This window comes from Plecotus auritus, assembly GCF_963455305.1.
Source record: "Plecotus auritus genome assembly, chromosome: 8".
NCBI lineage: Eukaryota > Metazoa > Chordata > Mammalia > Chiroptera > Vespertilionidae > Plecotus > Plecotus auritus.
In genome coordinates this window covers 97,422,121-97,439,808 of record NC_137782.1, presented here as the reverse complement: position 1 = coordinate 97,439,808, position 17,688 = coordinate 97,422,121, and the positions used below count along the sequence as shown (strand labels likewise).

General features: G+C 57.6%; 2 protein-coding genes across 16 annotated transcripts in view; one reads left to right on the top strand and one right to left on the bottom strand.

The window, feature by feature from the left end:
• The window catches only part of LAMA5 (laminin subunit alpha 5), a 49,763-nt gene extending 45,682 nt beyond the window's left edge, over positions 1–4,081 (top strand). For 4 of the 5 annotated variants that reach the window (XM_080684369.1, XM_080684370.1, XM_080684368.1 and 1 more), the window contains 15 exons: positions 40–162; positions 257–405; positions 508–640; positions 717–860; positions 1,051–1,181; positions 1,282–1,458; positions 1,545–1,686; positions 1,816–1,961; positions 2,034–2,226; positions 2,301–2,471; positions 2,579–2,741; positions 2,861–2,994; positions 3,076–3,169; positions 3,358–3,477; positions 3,619–4,081. In XM_080684369.1, coding sequence (XP_080540495.1) covers positions 40–162; positions 257–405; positions 508–640; positions 717–860; positions 1,051–1,181; positions 1,282–1,458; positions 1,545–1,686; positions 1,816–1,961; positions 2,034–2,226; positions 2,301–2,471; positions 2,579–2,741; positions 2,861–2,994; positions 3,076–3,169; positions 3,358–3,477; positions 3,619–3,782 — 2,184 coding nt within the window. In that variant the 3' untranslated portion in view covers positions 3,783–4,081. Of the gene's footprint in view, positions 1–39; positions 163–256; positions 406–507; positions 641–716; positions 861–1,050; positions 1,182–1,281; positions 1,459–1,544; positions 1,687–1,815; positions 1,962–2,033; positions 2,227–2,300; positions 2,472–2,578; positions 2,742–2,847; positions 2,995–3,075; positions 3,170–3,357; positions 3,478–3,618 lie in introns of all 5 variants that reach the window. The other variant, XR_013961426.1, reaches the window with a different exon arrangement.
• A 313-nt stretch (positions 4,082–4,394) lies between these two features.
• On the bottom strand, positions 4,395–10,901 carry ADRM1 (ADRM1 26S proteasome ubiquitin receptor). 11 transcript variants are annotated; one of them, XM_080684363.1, is made up of 10 exons: positions 10,837–10,901; positions 9,771–9,984; positions 8,806–8,922; positions 7,323–7,446; positions 6,715–6,801; positions 6,087–6,168; positions 5,507–5,628; positions 4,999–5,156; positions 4,762–4,864; positions 4,395–4,619 (listed from the first exon to the last, which is right to left on the bottom strand). In XM_080684363.1, exons 2-10 carry the CDS (start codon positions 9,981–9,983, stop codon positions 4,513–4,515), a joined length of 1,113 nt encoding a protein of 370 aa, XP_080540489.1. In that variant the 5' UTR covers position 9,984; positions 10,837–10,901; the 3' UTR covers positions 4,395–4,512. The 11 variants fall into 11 exon arrangements, with proteins under 11 accessions (XP_080540489.1, XP_080540482.1, XP_080540488.1 ...); XM_080684356.1 differs by having other exon boundaries at positions 5,396–5,628; positions 10,803–10,899; XM_080684362.1 differs by having other exon boundaries at positions 10,803–10,899.
• Between the last annotated feature and the right edge of the window lie 6,787 nt (positions 10,902–17,688).

Below are 17,688 nucleotides of genomic sequence, written 5' to 3'. Positions count from 1 at the left end.
ATGCTGGACCCGCGCCATGCTGACCCACCCGCCCCACAGGGTCAGTTCCTGTGCCTGGCTGTGCTGGAAGGCCGCCTCGTGCTGCTCTATGACTTTGGTGAGGGCCTGCAGGAGGCCAAACCAATGCAGCCCCCTCCGCCCCTGACTGTGGCCAGCAAGGCGGTAAGGCTAAAGCTGGAAGAATCGGCAGGGCGAGGTGGGGTTGGGCTGGCAGCAGGAAACGGCAGGTGCTGAGGATCCCTCTACCTGCTATCAGATCCAGGTGTTCCTGTTGGGGGGCAGCCGCAAGCGCGTGCTGGTGCGCGTGGAGAGGGCCACTGTGTTCAGTGTGGAGCAGGAGAATGTACTGGAGCTGGCCAATGCCTACTACTTGGGGGGCGTGCCTCCGGACCAGCTGCCACCAAGGTGAGCACATGCAGGGCAGGCAGGGGCCCCACGCTGTCTCAGTCACACCTAGTGCCCCCTCCGTCCTTAATGCCAGTGCCCCAATACTTGCTTGCCCGGCAGCCTGCGCCAGCTCTTCCCGTCCGGAGGCTCCGTGCGTGGCTGCATCAAGGGCATCAAAGCTCTGGGCAAGTATGTGGATCTCAAGCGGCTGAACACCACGGGCATCAGTGCCGGCTGCACCGCAGACTTGCTGGTGAGCCCCCCACCCGCTCCAGTCAGCAGCCCCCTCCAGCAGGCTTGCTGGGGTCCTCACAGTCCACTCCCTGTAGGTGGGACGGGCCATGACGTTCCACGGCCATGGCTTCCTGCCCCTGGAGCTCCCAGATGTTGCCCCCTTCACCAGCAGCATCTACTCCGGCTTCGGCTTCCGCAGCACTCAGGACAGCGGTCTGCTGTACCACAGAGCGTCCCCGGTGTGTCCACCCAGCCTTGGTCTGATCGCCTGCTGCTCCCCAAGCCTGACTATCCAGCCCTCCCTCCCTGAGTCTCACCTCTGCCCAGCCCTCCCTGAAACTAACTGCAGCATAGTGTGGGGGCCCGTGTGGCTGGAGGGAGTAAGTCTGGACCCCTGGCTTGGTCCACTGACCTGACCACTGTCCCCAGGTTGGGCCATGTGAGGTGTCCCTGCAGCAGGGCCACGTGACACTCCGGTTTGTGACGACCGAGGTGAAGACGCCAGGGGGGTTTGCTGATGGTTCCCCCCATTACGTCGCTTTCTATAGCAACACCACAGGGTGAGCCAGCAACAGGGTGGGGCGGCAGCAGAGCCGGGGTCTTGGGTGCAACCTGCTGCAGGTGTGTGGACAGGGTGGGGAAACACTGCTCTCCTCACAGGGTCTGGCTCTACGTGGACGACCAGCTTCAGCAGATGAAGCCCCACCAGGGGCCGCCCCCCAGGCCACAGCCACAGCCACAGCCTGAGGGGCCCCGTCGGCTCCTCCTGGGAGGCTTGGGGGCATCCAACACCATCCGTAACTTCAGCGGCTGCATCACCAACGTGTTTGTGCAGCGGTGAGCTGAGCGGGTGTCAGGGGGGCTGTGCTGAACCCACCTGCTCAGGTGCCTCCAGCTGCTGACTGCCCTCACTGTCCTCACAGGCTCACGGGGCCCCAGCGTGTGCTTGACCTGCAGCAGAATGTGGGTGGTATCAACGTAAGCTCAGGATGTGCCCCAGCAGCCCCTGGCACCCAGACACCAGTGCAGGCACCTCGAGGACTACAGGCCACAGTGGCTCAGAAGGTGGGCACCACAGGCGTTGGGGGAGAGACACGGTCAGCGGGGTGAGGGTAAAGGGCAGGAGACAGGTGGAGCTGGGGGTGGGCAAAAGATGGCCCTTAAGCACCCCTGCATCCCCATCTGACCCCACAGGTCTCCCGGCACACCCGGCAGCCCACCCAGTACTCTGCCTGCATGCTTCCTCGGCCCCTTGGGACCATCCATGGCACCTACCAGTTTGGGGGTCCCCTGTCCAGTTATCTGGAGTTCACAGCCATCCTGGCACCCTTTAAGAACTGGTAAGACCAGGCCAGGTGGGGGCGGGGGTGAGGGCTGCCCAGGCTGACACCCACCTGGCTGCTGGCTTCCAGGTCCCAATTCTCCATGGTGGTCCGCCCTCGCACCCGAAGAGGACTCCTGCTCCTCGCTGTGCCCCTGGCGGCGGGCAGCCCCTCCCTGGCACTCTTCCTGAGCCACAGATACTTTGTGGCTCAGACACAAGGCCCAGGGCCTGAGCTCCGCGTCCTGAGTCACCAGCGTTCAAAAGCTGACCAGTGGCACAAGGTAAGGGACTGAAGAGAAGGGCTATGGGCGGGGCCCTGGGGGCTCCCGCCTGATGTGCCTCTTCCCACCCTCAGGTGTCTGTGCGCTGGGAGAGGACTCGGATCCAGCTGCAGATGGATGGGGTCTGGACTCAGAGCCAGGAGCAGCCTAACCAGGAGCCTGGCCAGCAGTATCAGGGGGCAGAAGGCCCACAGCCCTACACTCTCTTTGTGGGCGGTCTTCCTGTCCATGGCCCCAAGCTCCCAGTGAGAACTGCCTCTCCCCAGCATCCCCTACCTGATCCCCAGCCCAGCCCACCCTCCTCAGCACCCCCTGAACCTGACCCCACGTCCACCCACCTGTGCCCCCACAGATGTTTATCAGCAGTTTCTGGTTCAGCGGTTGTGTGAGGAGACTGATGGTGGACGGGCAGCCTCTGAGTACCCCCAACCAAATGGTGGGGGTCACACCCTGCTCGTCAGAACCCCTGGAGATGGGTCTGTTCTTTGCCGGCAGTAGGGGAGCCATCACTCTAGGTCTGTCTGCTGTCCCCCCACTCCCTGCATGTGCCCTGGGCTGTGGGGTTAGGGGAGCCATGCCAGGAAGCAAGGGGCCTGGGGCCAGGCCCTCTTCCCCTCACAGTCCCTCCCCGCAGACACCCTGGGAACCACCCTTCCTGACGTGAGCCTGAAGCTGGAGGTGCGGCCCCAGACAGCCACAGGCCTCATCTTCCACCTGGGCCAGTTCCAGGTGCCCCCCTATCTAGAACTGCAGGTGCTGGAGAAGCAGGTAAGTCGGGGGTGAGGGGGTCGTGGCCAAAGGGCAGAATTGGGGTTGGCAGGGCCCTCCTGATGTCCAGCCCCCACCCAGGTCCTGCTGTGGGCAGACGATGGTGCAGGCAAGTTCTCCACGTTGGTGACACTCTCCAAGGAGCTGTGTGATGGGCAGTGGCACCAACTGGCAGGTGAGCTGGGCCCCCTGTCCCACGACCAGAGACTCTTGACACCCCGCAGCCCTGCTTCTGCAGAGCAGAGAGCCTGGGAGGGACTCGGGAGGATGAAGCTGCAGAAGCCCAACACTGGGTGGGCCCTTACGATCTGCGGCTGGTGAGAGGGCCTCCCAGGCCAGCCATAAGGAGCCTGTGTCCCACAGTGACCAAAAGCAGGACCGCCCTCCGGCTGGAGGTGGACTCCCGGAGCAACCAGACCCTGGGTCCCATGCTGTGGCCCTCCGACAGCACCCCAGTGCCTCTGCACTTGGGGGGCCTGCCCGGTGAGTGTGATCTCAACCTAGGTGGGGGAGCTGCCCCTCAGGGACCAGGCACTGGGGTCAGCTGCTCTCTGTGGTGGGACACCAGCCTGGAAGCCAGTCTCTGCTCCAACCTGTCTCCCTTCCTCTTCCTCTGCACCCCAGGATCCTCAGACACACAGGCTGGGCACCCCACCCCAACACACCCTTGGCCTCCATTCTACCAAGGCTGCATGAGGAATCTGATGGTGAACTGGGCCTTTGTCACCTTGCCTCGCTCTGCGCGTGTCCAGGGCGCAGTAGGGGCCAGTGGCTGCCCAGCCACATAGCACAGCTGCCCCTTGGGACCCTAGCCATGCAGGAGGGCACCTGCTGCTCAAACAGCTCACTGACAATGCCACCCTCCACCAGTCTCATAGATGAAGTTTGTATGAACTTCCCTAGACTCGAGTCTACAGGAAATGGTTTATGTCTGACTTTAAATGAAAGTTTAAAATACAATAAAATGGGTTTTTATACCTTTTATAATTGTGAGATTTCCCTTCCACCAATTTTTACTAGTTTGAGAAGTCTGTAAATCACTGGTCCCTTCTCTTGAAACGAAAATTAAAAAGGAGCTTATGTAACTGAGTGTCAACTTTTTTTTTAAACACGTTTTCTTATTCTTTATTGTTTAAAGTATTACATATGTCTCCTTCCCCCCCACCCTTGACCTCTCCCGCGTCATTCCCACCCCCCCAGCACATGTCCTTATGAGTGCTTACTTTTAAACATAGAAAGAGGAAAACACAGGACAGGTGCGTAGAGAGCCTGGCCGTGGGGGCGCTCATGGGTCACCTCCCCAGGTCTTTCACCTCAAAGTCACAATACCCAAAACACTGCAGACCAAGGGACAGCTTGTCCACAAGGGGATGGGGCACAGAAACACCAGAGTTGGCAGGTAAAAGAAAAAACTTTTATTAGCAAGTTAGAACAGAGGTGTGAGGGTGTGCGACGGCCCACAAACACACTGCTCGTCCACACAGCCAAGAGCCCCGCCCATAAAAGACAGGAAATAACTTAATCTAAGCTCATGTCCTCCTCTTCGTCCTTCTTGTCCTTCCCATCGCCCTCCTTCTGCTCCGATCTGGCACTGTTTTGCATCGCTTTGGCAAAAGCTTCCACATCTACAATGCATGGAAAAGCCTGAGGCCAACTTCCTGGGCCTTAGGGACAGCCAGCCCTGTGTTGTGCAAACAGGGAGGCTTGTGCCTTTAACCACGGGACGCCAAGTCCTGCCATAGCAGCAAGCGGAGGAGCAATACTTACCACCCTTGTTGGCGGCCTCCACGGCCTCTGCAGGCAGGCCAAACTGGCACATGAGGGGGCCCAGCTGCCCTGAGGCCAAGGCCGCACTGAACATGCCCAGGGCCTGCAAGGAAGAGCCAGCCGTCTCTGAGCAAGCCGGGGCAGGGCCAGAGGCACCGAGGGTGCCCCAGCAGCAGGCCAGGGACTCTTGGTGATGGGGCGCCAAGCTAAAGACAAGCAGCTGGGCCGCGGCATTACCTGCTGGAACTGAGGGGAGGTCAGTGTGTTCTGGATCTCCTCTGCGGTCTGTGGCAGCGACTCCCCAGAGGGCAGGTAGGGTAGCAGGCGCTCCTGGACGTCCGCGTTGGCGAGGATAGGTGCCATGATCTCAGGCGTCAAGACACTGGCCAGGTCAACTAGGACGCAAGCACACGGCCATTAGAGCTTGAGGCCGGCCCAGGCGCCCATTTGGAGGGCTATGACAAACTAGGCTGTGCTCTGCTGGGTGTGGTGTGGCGAGAGAAGATGAGGGAGCAACGGCAGCGCATGTGTAGGACGGCAGCTCGGCCCAGGGACACACTTGGCCGTGCCTTGAAAAGCCAGGGGGCAGGGGGCAGCGGGCACCTTCACCCCCTGGAACTGAGGAGTGTGTTACCTTGCTGGCTGCCTCCTGGCCCGGCCGGCACGTTCATAGTGGCTAGAATGTTCTGGAGGTCGCTCAGCTGGATGGGCTGGGTTGGGCTGGCTGCCGTGCTGGTTCCATTACCTGGATTGGGCGTGGGGCTCGGGCTGGTCACCGAGGCAGCTGCTGGAGCAGAAGGGGCTGGGGTGGCGCGGGCAGAAGAGGCGGTAGAGGACGGGGTCACCGCTGCTGACTGGCTCCGGGAGCTGGGAAGAGCAGGGCAGGTGGAGCCGCCAGGCGCCCACATAGGTACCCTCACCACGTTGGTCCTGCCCCAAAGGCCCTGCACCGGGAAGAACCTGAGCTATGAAAGGACCCTCCCAGAAGCCCATTTTGTCCTGCAGCTCCTCTGCCCAATCTTTTTTTTTTTTTTCCAAAAGCCACTCAGATGGCATTCTCTCCCTCTTACACTTCCATTAAGAGAAGAATGATCATCAGTGGCTAATGGCATTTTCAGAAGCAAGCCAAGAGCCGGTTTCACACTCAGGAGAGAACACTGCACTTCCTCATGGTTTCGGGTGCTCTACACGTTCAGAGAAACTTCTCCAGTAACAAACTATAGAAGTGACCCCTGAAAGCATCGTCTTGTGCCCAGTCTTCTTGAAGAAGGGCACTCACTCCTGGTGGCACTCAAGGGAGCAGCAGGGGCAGGGGCAAGGCTCACCTGGATGAGGAGCTGCTCGCCGGAGGCCCTCCACTCCCCAGTAAGCTGGCCAGGCCTGGCCCAGTCAGGGCCCCCAGCCCACCTATGAGGAGCAAGGAGACACACACTCAGATGTCACTTACCTGGAGCACCCGCTTCGCCCACCAAAGCAGCAGAGATGCCCCGCATGAAAGCCAAGGGACGAGCAGGGGGAGGTATGGACCCCTGTGAGCGGTGGTGCCTGCTCAGATCAGTGTTCTGGAAGCCAATTCCTAAGTCAATGCCTCTGTTCCATTCATTACATTTGGGGTCAAGGTAACAGCAGCACAAATCCAGTAGAGAAGCAAGTGCAGCTGTGAGCCACACCCACCCAAACCCCACAGGTGGCAGCAGGCCCCTCCTCAGCCGGCTGGGCTCCCCTGAGCCACACAGCGGGGCCCTCACTGGGGGCCCTGGAAGGCCTGGCCCACTCGGCTCCTGCTCAAACCAGAAGGCTCACAGGCCCTCCTCCAGGGAAGGCAGCGTAGGGAACACATAGACACCACTCAGCCAATTAGGAGCTTAAAGGAAACAGACTCAAACACAAAAGCAACCACAGCTGAAAATTGTCCGAATTAAAACAAAGGCTCCGGGGTCCACAGGGTGTTACCCAGTCCTCCGAGACCGGCGGGTCCGATGAGCTGCATGAGCTGACTGTGGCTCATGTTCCCCAGCAGGCTCTGCAGGCCACCCTCGCCTAGAAGACAGAAGGTGCTCAGGTTCAGGGCCCACTTGCACCCACCCTGAAGTGCCTTGGGAAGGTGCTCTCGGAAGAGTTCATACTGCTGGCGCCTCCAGGCAAAAAGGAGCTAAACCAAACAGCCTCCAGGACTGCCCCTCCATGCGTGTTGCATGAAGTGAGTTGGTGGGTGGGTCTCTGACACTGTTCTCGCCTGTGAGGATGGGAGTGGGCACCTGAGAAGGGCTTCAGCTTGGACTCCTCACTTGCACTTAAAACAACTGGCCTGGGCCACGGCCAGGGACCTCAGTGGTTAGAGCACCACCCCACGAGGCCAAGATGGCGAATGTGATCCCTGGTCAGGGCACATATGAAAATCCACCATGAGCTCACAAATAAGCGCAACAGCAAGCGATGCTTCTCTCCCCTTCCTCTCTCTCTCAAATCAGTTTTAAAAAACCATAAATGGTCTGCTTCATCAAGGGCCATCTGACACCTCCTGGGACCTCTGAGCACACCCAAGGGGAGGGCAGCATTACCGCCCAGTGCAGACAGCTCATGGCCTCCACTCCCGCTCGCCCCCAGTGCTCCAGGCATCGGCGGGTTGTTCAGGTACTCATTGACTTTTCGGCAATGCTCCTCGTCCTGGTCCGTCTTAGGCTCCTGTGGGAGGACAGGACAACAGCCGCAGCTGAGCAGCCCGCCCACCACAGACCAGACTTCCAGATGAGGGAACCTCGGTTCAGACAGATGAAGTCACCTGTCCACGTTCCCATGGCACCAGGGAGAAGACCCAGCAGTCCCACACGACTGACGTGCCTGTTATAGACAAAAGCATTAAAGAGCACGAGACGTGCCAGAGCAGGTCCTGTCCTGCAGGCCGGAGGCTTCCTTTGACCATAGACAGCCCCAGGCCCTTCAACTCATGCACTCAATGAAATGACCTCTACCACGGCACTGCCCACACCACGCCCGGCCCAGGCCCCTTGGGGTGAACAGGGCACCACAATGAGCCCCTTCCTGAGTGTGGTGGGGGTCATCGGGCATGCCACCCTGTCAGTGCCCAGAACTGCAAGACAAAGCCCCCAAGACTGATCTGTCTATAGTCACTGAGCATGCGTTTGTGTGGGGATACAGGGACTCCACAGGCACACAGGAGAGACGTCAAATGAGCAAAACTAGTAAACTAGCTAATGTGGAGCGAACCTCTAACAAGATTTCTTGGCAAAACTGGAGAAACAAGCTCTGCCCCAGCAGCTGCAAACCTCAGCCCCATCTGAGCCTGCAGATGAAGCTGGACTGGAGCCGGGCTGTGCGCCCAGGCATGCTCTTCCTGGCCCAGCCACTGCACCACTACTACAGCACAGGTGAGCAGCTGGGCCCCCCAAAAAGAAACCCTTTCCTGCCAGCTCTCCAAGTCCAGACTCGGGGGGAACATGGTGACACCTGTCAAAACTGCACGCACGTGTACCCACTGTACCCACAAGCCACTCCTCCATTTAGCACACAGATTATCCTCACACACGCAGTAACCGGCACAAGGTGATGTTCACAGCACTGCTTGGAGCGGAAGGAGCCAAGACATGGCAGCAGCTTGACTTGATGGAGGACTGCCTGGCACCCATGTGTGCTGACCCCAAGACTCCAGAGCACTCCACTGGGGGAGAGGCAGGGCTCAGAGAGCTCGGAGAGAACACTGCATTGGAGACTATACACAGTCACCCTGGCTTCTGCCCTGGGGTCCTCATGACCCTTGAGGGGCACAGGGGACAAGCAAACCACAGGACAAGTGCCCATCAATGCCCTGAGATGGAGCCTAGCCTGGAAGTCACTTATCTGCCTGCCAAGGAATTCCACACCTTGAAAGGCACTCAGGGCCACACGGGGGACTGGAGGCTCCACGGCAGCATGTTTGGTCAGCCCCAGCTGGTTGTGGAAGCCAATTCTACCATCTGGTGAGCAGGTTTCTAACCTAGTTCTATGACAAGGAGGAAAGAAAAAATCCAAACAAAACCTACATACCTGCATCCAGAAGAAGAGCCGTTTGGACCCTGCCTTGAACTTGAGGACATAGACCCTCCCGCTGGGGCACTGCGGCACGCGCTTGAACTCACAGTCATCAGGGAAGATGATCAAATCCTGCAGAGAGCCACGGCAGGGAAGAGTCATTGTCCTGTGACACATCATCAAGCCCTCGAGCCTCCCAGGAACACATGCTGGGCGCTGTGTCTCAGCATGTGGGGTGGGGAGGAGGGCACAGGGCCAAGACCATCCTCCTCACCAGCAGGGTCTCTGCAGGGCGGATAAGCCAGGGTCAGAGGCACCCAGGAAGGAAAAGGCTTGCAGGCCAGGCACAGGCCTGGTGCTGAACAGGGAACGCGGGCTCTTAAAGGATTTTTTTAATAGAAACATCGTGAGAACATTCCTAGATGAGTCAAAAAGTCAACTCTGACCTGCTCTTGAACCTAACACAGAACGATTTAGTCTGAAGGACAAAGAACACTAAGTAATATGACCACTGGAGGAAGCTGTCTGGTGGGCTGGAGTAAAGATCAGGATTTTTACATGGCTTCTCCCATTCTAGTACCTAATCTTCAAACTTTAAAGTATATAGAGTGATGCCCAGCTGGCGTGGCTCAGTGGTTGAGCATGGACCTATGAACCTGGAGGTCACAGTTTGATTCCAGGTCAGAGCACATGCCTGGGTTGAGGGCTTGATCCCCAGTGTAGGGCATGCAGGAGGCAGCCAATCAATCAATGATACTCTCTCGCTTCCTCTGAAATCAATAAAAATATAATAAATAAATAAAGCAAGCATATACAGTGAAAGGAGAAACCTACGTAACCAGTGGGACTGGGAAGACTGATAAGCAAATCAAAACAGCTCTGAGAGCAGCCTCGCAACAACCCCACACACCCCACCCACGACCTCCAAGGCCCGCCACACTGTGCCACTGCCACTGGCCACCCAGAGGGCAGAGACTCACGTCTTCCACATTCCCAGACGTCCTGTCTTTCCAGCAGAAGTGAATGAGGGAGTCATCCGTCTGCTGAATGTACACCAGCCCTTTTCTTTTGTCTGGGGTGACAGTTGTTCCTTTTAATGACATTTTTCCTGCACGAAACTCCACCAAATACTTGTTGGAGGACCCACGGGAGCCTGGCACCAGGCTTGGAAACAGAGCGCCTGAAGTCGCCATCCTGAAAGAGGAGCCAGCAGTCACCACTCAAACGTTGCGTTGGCACGAACCCAGTGAAAGCGCCCCTCGCTAAACCTCCAGGCTGCTGCTACGCTGGGCGCCAGGGAGCACCCGAAAGCTGCCAAAACCCGCTTAAACCAACTGGGAGGCGGGCAGGCTCAGAGCCTGCGGGCACCTGAGCGATGGAGCCAACACCCAGCGTCTCACGTTTCTCAAAGAAATTAATCTCGGCAGGCGGAGGGCCTCCCTGCCGCGGCCACTTTCTGTACTTGCAAACTTGCTCCTTAGTCTGGGACCGCCCCCCCCCCCCCCGGGAAGAATTTAAAAACTTGGACGGGGACACCGCTAACATCAGATGGGACGCAAGACTTTGGCCTAACGCCTGATCTGTCGGACACGGGCCCGCGAAGCTGCAGGTGTGCTCCCTTCAAACACAGAAAGTCTGCGGGGGTGCACGGCCCGCCCTACCCCGCACACCTGGCAGCCCGACGCCCTCGGCTCCGCGCTGGGCGGAGGGGCCGGGGCGGCTCGCAGCAGGGCGGTGCCCCAGGGCGGTGCTCCACGCCGCAGTCCCCGACCCCAGAAGTCCTCGCCCCGCGCAGGGGCCCTCGGGCCCCCAACCCCCGAGAGCGCCGGACTGCTCACAGACCTCGGCTCCCAGGCCCCCGGCTCCCTCAGCCCCAGGGCCCCTCTACCCCGAACCCTCGGCCCCTCTGGCCTCCGCGGACCCGGCGCCCAGCTTGGGGGGTCTCCCGGAGGCGCAGGCCCGATCCCCAGCCTTCCGCGTAGCCGTCTCCGCCCCCGGTCGCCCCACTCAACTTGGCCAACGCGGAGACTCAGCTGAGAGATGTACCGTGCGTGATCGCTCTTCCTCCTCGGAGTCTGCCGGGCCCCGCCGGAAGCTTCCGCTCGCCCCGCCTACCCGCCGCTCTCGCCGCCGATTGGACCTTTTCCGAGGCCGGGCCAGCACTGGCCCGCGAGCGATTGGCGAGGGCGGCGGTCCATCACGCCGCCCCTGCCCGCCCCTACGCCGGCGGCTCCCTTCCGGCGGAAGCGCGGGCCGGCGGCGCGCGGGCCAGAGTGGCCCCTATTGTTGCTGTGTCATAGGGGCGCGGCGGCGGCCCCTGGCGGCAACGCCGGGAACGGCGAGGCGGGCGCAGGCCGGGAAGGGGGAGGTAGACTGCGGGACGGCCCCGGGCGAGGCGGCGTCTCTCAGGGTCACTATTGGTTCGGGGCGCCAGTTCCCGAGACGGAGGGGAAACCGTCAAGGGCTCAGGGGAGCGGGTATCTTAGGACGCGGGTACTGGCTTCGGGTCTTCCGGGGAATAACTGAACCACAGCCCCGGACTCCCGCATTGCCCGTCGGACCTGGAACTCAAGGGGCGCGTGGTCCCGGCCGGGGTGCCCCAGCCCCACCCGATAACAGTGCTTACAGGTTGTCTCCCCCTTTCTCCCAGGGGCCCCTAGACCCCACCCTGTAACGGTACTGACAATGGGCCTCCCTCCTTCCCATCTGCGCCGCGAGTTTCAGAGGCTGATGTGCAGGTCAGAAAGGACATTAAGCACCCGTCCTCCGTTAAGGCGGGTAGACCCTCCCAGGAGTGGAAGGCCGCCTACCACTGCCTTCACCGCCCCACATTGGCACCTGTGCCCCTCGGAGCCCGGGCAGTTCCAGCGCTCAGAGCCCTGTGCTCCCACCCAGCCACCGCTCCCGCCCCAGAGGAGAGGCCGTCCTGCCATGGGGCCTCCACACTCTGTGACATATTGTCTGCGTGTACATCAAATGTGTTCTTATCCTTTTTATGAAGAGCATAAAGGTGAAGGTGTTTTCATTCACTGTTGTGTGTGTGTGTTTTTAAATTATTTTTTCATTTGATTTCAGAGATGAAGGGAGAGAGAGAGAGAGAGATAGAAACATCATTGAGGAGAGGGAATCATTGATCGGCTGCCTCCTGCACGCTCCCCACTGGGGTTGGAGCCCGCAACTCAGGCACTGCCCTTGCCGGGAATGGAACCTGGGACCCTTCAGTCCCCAGGCTGTCACTCTATCCACTGAGCCAAACTCGCCAGGGCTCACTGTTGTTTTTAAGATGCCCATTCACGGGACTCCTGCAGCACCACAACTTCCGTTCCACTACCATGGGGCTAGTCACAAATTGTTTTAGAAAATATAGCTGTTTTCCATTGAAAATATAATTTATGTTCATAAGTAATGGGCTTGTTATTTTTAATTAATATTTTTATTTCATTTAAATTTCTAGTATGATAAATATTCATATATATAAAAAGCCAGGGGCCCTCACAACTGAAACAACCAGACTGAACAGGCTGCATGGGGTGACCAGGCTGGCAGGGGGGTTCGTGAGGGACGACCAAATGACCAAACAGCAGGCTGCGTGGGGCAACAAAGCCAGCGGGGGGGGGCAGTGAGGGGCGATAAGGCCGGCGAGGGGGGCAGTAAGGAGTGACCAGGCCGGCAGGGGGGCAGTTAGGGGTGTCCTGGCCAGCAGCAGGGGCAGTGAGGAGCGACCAGGCCAGCAGGGGGAGCAGTTGGGGGCAACCAGGCTGGCGGGGGGTGGGGGGCAGTTGGGGGTGATCAGGCTGGCAGACAGAGGTGTTTAGGGATGATCAGGATGGCAGGGGGGGGCAGTTAGGGGTGATCAGGCTGGCAGGTGTGTGGTTAGAAGCCAGCGGTCCAGGATTGTGAGAGGGATGTCCGACTGTCGGGGATTGGGCCTAAACCAGAAGTCAGACATCTCCCAAGGGGTCCCAGATTGGAGAGGGTGCAGGCTGGGCTGAGGGGACCCTCCCCCCATGCATGAATTTTGTGCACCAGGCCTCTAGTTGATAGATAAAACTCACATGCAGTGTTTATCCTTTAATGGCTTGTTTATGTCACTGAGCAATGTCCTCAGGCCAATCCACGTTGTAAAAGGTGTCAGGGTTTCCTTTCTATGGCTGAGTAACTCTTTGCTCATCCATTTCCATCCATCAATGGAATCCACATTTCAGCTACTGTGAATAATGCTGGGGACATGGGTGTGCAGATCTCTCCAAGACCCTGCTTTCTTTTTTTCTTTTTAATCTTTATTGTTGAAAGTATTACATATGTCCCCCTTTTCCCCCATCAACCCTCTCTAGCCCACCCCTGCCCAAGACCCTCACCTCCCCACTGTTTGCATCCATGGGCCATGCATCTGCATACAAGGTCTTTGCTGATTACTTCCCACCCACCCACCCTCCCCACCTTCCCTCTGAGATTCTGCACTCTGTTCCCTGCTTCCATGGCTCTGGATCCACTCCGTTCATCAGTTTATTTTGTTACTTAGATTCCACATATGAGTGACATCATGTGATACTTGTCTTTCTCTGACTGACTTATTTCACTCAGCATGATACTCTCAGGTCCCTCCATGCTGTCTCAAAGGGTAAGAGATCCTTTTTTTTTACTGCTGCATAGTATTCCATGGTATAAATGTACCACAGCTTTTTATTCACTCATCTACTGATGGGCACTTGGGCTGTTTCCAGATCTTAGCTATTGTAAATTGTGCTGCTATGAACATAGGAGTGCATACATTCTTTCTGATTTGTGTTTCGGGTTTCTTAGGGTATATTCCTATAAGTGGGGTCACTGGGTCAGATGGCAGTTCCATATTTAATTTTTTGAGGAAACGCCATACTGTTTTCAATAATGGCCGTATCAGTCTTCATTCCCACCAGCAGTGTGCTAGGGTTCCCTTTTCTCCACATCCTTGCCAGCACTTGTTGTTTGTTGATTTGTTGATGGTAGGCATTCTGACAGGTGTGAGATGGCACCTCATTGTTGTTTTAATTTGCATCTCTCTGATGATCAGTGACTTTGAGCATTCTTTCATATGTCTCTTGGCCATCTGAATGTACTCTTTGGAGAAGTGTCTATTTAGGTCCTTTGCCCATTTTTAAATTGGATTGTTTGTCTTCCTTCTGTGAAGTTGTATGAGTTCCTTATATATTCTGGATAGTAACCCTTTATCAGATGCATCATTGCCAAATATGTTCTCCCATATACTGGGTCCAAGACCCTGCTTTCAACTCTTTTAGGTGTCTATCTAGAAGTCATATTGCTGGACTATATGGCAATTCCATTTTAATTTTTTGAGGGGCCACCATACTGTTTTCCATAGTGGCTGCCTCATTTTACATTCCTGCCAACAGTGCACCTGTTTTGCCACGTCCTCACCAACACTTGTTATGTTTTTCTGGCAGTAGCCATCCTAATAGGTGTGAGATGGCATTGTAGCTTTGATTTTCATTTCCCTGATGTTTAGAGATGCTGAGCATCTTTTCATTGGTTTATTGAACATTTGTCTATTCAAGTCCTTTGCCCATTTTTGAATCAGGTGTGGGGGGGTTGTTGTTGAGTTTTAGTTCTCTCTATATTTAGATGTATGATTTGCAAACATTTCACCCTATTTTGTAGATTGCCTTTATACTCTAGTGATAGTATCTGATGCACAACATTTTTAAATTTTTCATGAAGTCCAAATGGTCCATTTTTTCTTTTATCATCCAGGCCTTTGGTGACATAGCCAAGTCATTGCCAGTCTGGTGTCATAAAGTTTGTGCCCTAGTCTTCTTCTGAGACTTTTACAGGGTTAGCTCTTACATTTAGGGCCTCGATCCATTTTGAGCTCATTCTGTATATGGTGTGAGGTAAGGGTACATTCTTTTGCATGGGGATGTCCTGTTTTCCCAGCACCGTGTGTTCCCCACACCTTTCCCCTTGAATGGTCTTAACACCTGTCATTTGACTATACACTGAGTGGCCAGATTATTATGATCTCTGAACGCAAAATAACCTGGCCACTCAGTATGAGTGTGTGTGTGTGTGTGTGTGTGTGTGTGTGTGTGTGTGTGTGTACACACACACACACACACACACAAGTGGCCCAGTGCACGGCGGGGAGGGGTGTCCCTCAGCCCGGCCTGCACCCTCTCCAATCTGGGACCCCTTGAAGGATGTCCTACTGCCGGTTCACAGGGATCGGACCTAAACCGGCGGTCGGACATCCCTCTCTCAATCCGGGACTGCTGGCTCCTAAGTGCTCACCTGCCTGCCTGCCTGATTACCCCTAATCACTCTGCCTGCCGGCCTGCTTGCCCCCAAATGCCTCCCCCGCCAGCCTGATCACTCCCAACTGCCCCCCGTGCCAGTGTGCTCGCCCCCAACTGCCCCCACTGCTGGCCTGCTCATCCCTACCTTCCCTCCCCACTGGCCTGCTCGCCCCCAACTGCCCCCCTGCTGGCCTGCTCACTCCAAACTGCCCCTGCCCCGCTGTCCTGATCACCTCCAACTGACCCCCACTGATGGCCTGCTCACCCCCAACTGGCCCCCCTGCTGGTCTGCTTACCACCAACAACCCCGCCCTCCACCAGCCTGATCACCCACAACTGCACTCCCCTCTTGGCCTCTAACCGCCTCTACCTCGGCCCCGCCACCATGGCTTTGTCCAGAAGAATGTCCGGAAGGTCTCCTGGAAGGTCTCCCAGTCTAAGTAGCATATTACTCTTTTATTAGATAGGATAGAGGCCTGGTGCACGGGTGGGAGCTGGCTGGTTTGCCCTGAAGGGTGTCCCAGATCAGGGTGGGGGTTCCCTTGGGGCATGGGGCAGCCTGGGCAAGGGGCCTATGGTAGTTTGCAGGATGGCCATGCCCCCATGGGGTGAGGGTCCCCACTGGGGGGGCGTGGCCAGCCTGGGTGAGGGGCTGAGGGCTGTTTGCAGGCTGGCCATGCCCCCCCAGCGGGGACTCTTACTCCATGGGGACGTGGCCAGCCTCGGTGAGGGGCTGAGGGCTGTTTGCAGGCTGGCCACACTCCCTTCAGGGTGGGTGTCCTGCTGGGGTGTCTGGCTAGCCTGGGTGAGGGGCTAATGGCTGTTTGTAGGCTGGCCACAGCCCCTTCAGGGTTGGGGGTCCTGCCAGGGTGCCTGGCCAGCCTGGGTGAGAGGCTGAGGGCCATTTTCAGGCTGGCACACCCCCTTCAGGGTGGGGTTCCCCACTGGGGTGCCTGGCCAGCCTGAGTGAGGGGCTGATGGCTGTTTGCAGGCTGGTCAAGCCACCCAGTGGGGACCCTTACCCCTGGGAGTGTGGCCAGCCTGGGTGAGGGGCTGATGGCTGTTTGCAGGCTGGCCACACCCCCCCAGGATCCCAGCCCCTTCTTTTTTTTTTTTTTTCAGCGCCTCCTTGAGCAGAGGCCAGGTTCAGCTGGAAGCAGGTATCTGGGATTTATTTATCTTCTATAATTGAAACTTTGTAGCCTTGAGCAGAGTCCAGGGCAGGCCAGGGCAGCGGGAAGCTTGACTTCCTCCATCGCTGGGGGCAACCCAAGCCTCCTGCTCTCTCCAGCTCCATGGCCGCTGCCATCTTTATTGGGTTAATTTGCATACTTGCTCCTGATTGGCTGGTGGGCGTAGCGAAGGTATGGCCAATTTGCATCTTTCTCTTTTATTAGTGTAGACCAGTGGTCGGCAAACCATGGCTCGCAAGCCACATGTGGCTCTTTGGCCCCTTGAGTGTGGCTCTTCCACAAAATACCACATGCGGGCCCACACGTACAGTGTGATTGAAACTTCGTGGCCCATGCGCAGAAGTCGGTTTTCGGCTCTCAAAAGAAATTTCAATGGTTGTACTGTTGATATTTGGCTCTGTTGACTAATGAGTTTGCCGACCACTGGTGGAGACTAGAGGCCCAGTGCACAAAATTCGTGCACAGGAGGGGGGTGTCCCTCAGCCCAGCCTGCACCCTCTCCAATCTGGGACATCCCTCTCACAATCCGGGACTGCTGGCTCCCAACCACTCGCCTGCCTGCCTGCCTGATTGCCCCTAACTGCTTCTGCCTGTCAGCCTGATCACCCACTAACCACTCCCCTGCCAGCTGATCGATAACTAACTGTTCCCCTGCTGGCCCGATTGCCCCTAGCTGCCCTCCCCTGCTGGCTTGGTCATCGCTAACTGCCCTCCCCTACCAGCCTGGTCGCTCCTAACTACCCTCCCTTGCCAGCCCGGTAGCCCCTAACTGCCCTCCCCTGCCGGCCTGGTCACCCCCAACTGCCCTCCTCTGCAGGCTTGGTCACCCCCAACTGCCATCCTCTGCTGGCCTGATCACCCCTAACTTTCCTCCCTTGCCAGCCTGGTCGCCCCTAACTTCCCTCCCCTGCTGGCCCGATTACCCCTAACTGCCCTCCCCTGCAGGCCCGGTTGCCCCTAACTGCCCTCCTCTGCAGGCCTAGTCGCCCCCAACTGCCTTCCCCTGCCAGTCTGGTCGCCCCCAACTGCCCTCTCCTGCAGGCCTGGTCGCTCCCAACTGCCCTCCCCTGCCAACCTGGTTGCCCCTAACTGCTCTCTCCTGCTGGCCTGGTCACCCCCAATTGCCTTCCCCTGCAGGCCTGGGTCCCCCCCACCTGCCCTCCCCTGCCGGCCCTCTTGTGTCCACATGGGGGCGGCCATCTTGTGTGTTGGAGTGATGGTCAATTTGTATATTACAGCTTTATTATATAGGCTTAGAGACCCAGTGCATGAATTCGTGCATGGGTGGGATCTGGCCAGCCTGGCCAGGGGGAAGGGACATGGGCGGTTGGCCGGCCTGCCTGCTGGTTGAACTCCTGGTCGAGGGGACAATTTGCATATTAGCCTTTTATTATATAGGATATACGCTGAGTGGG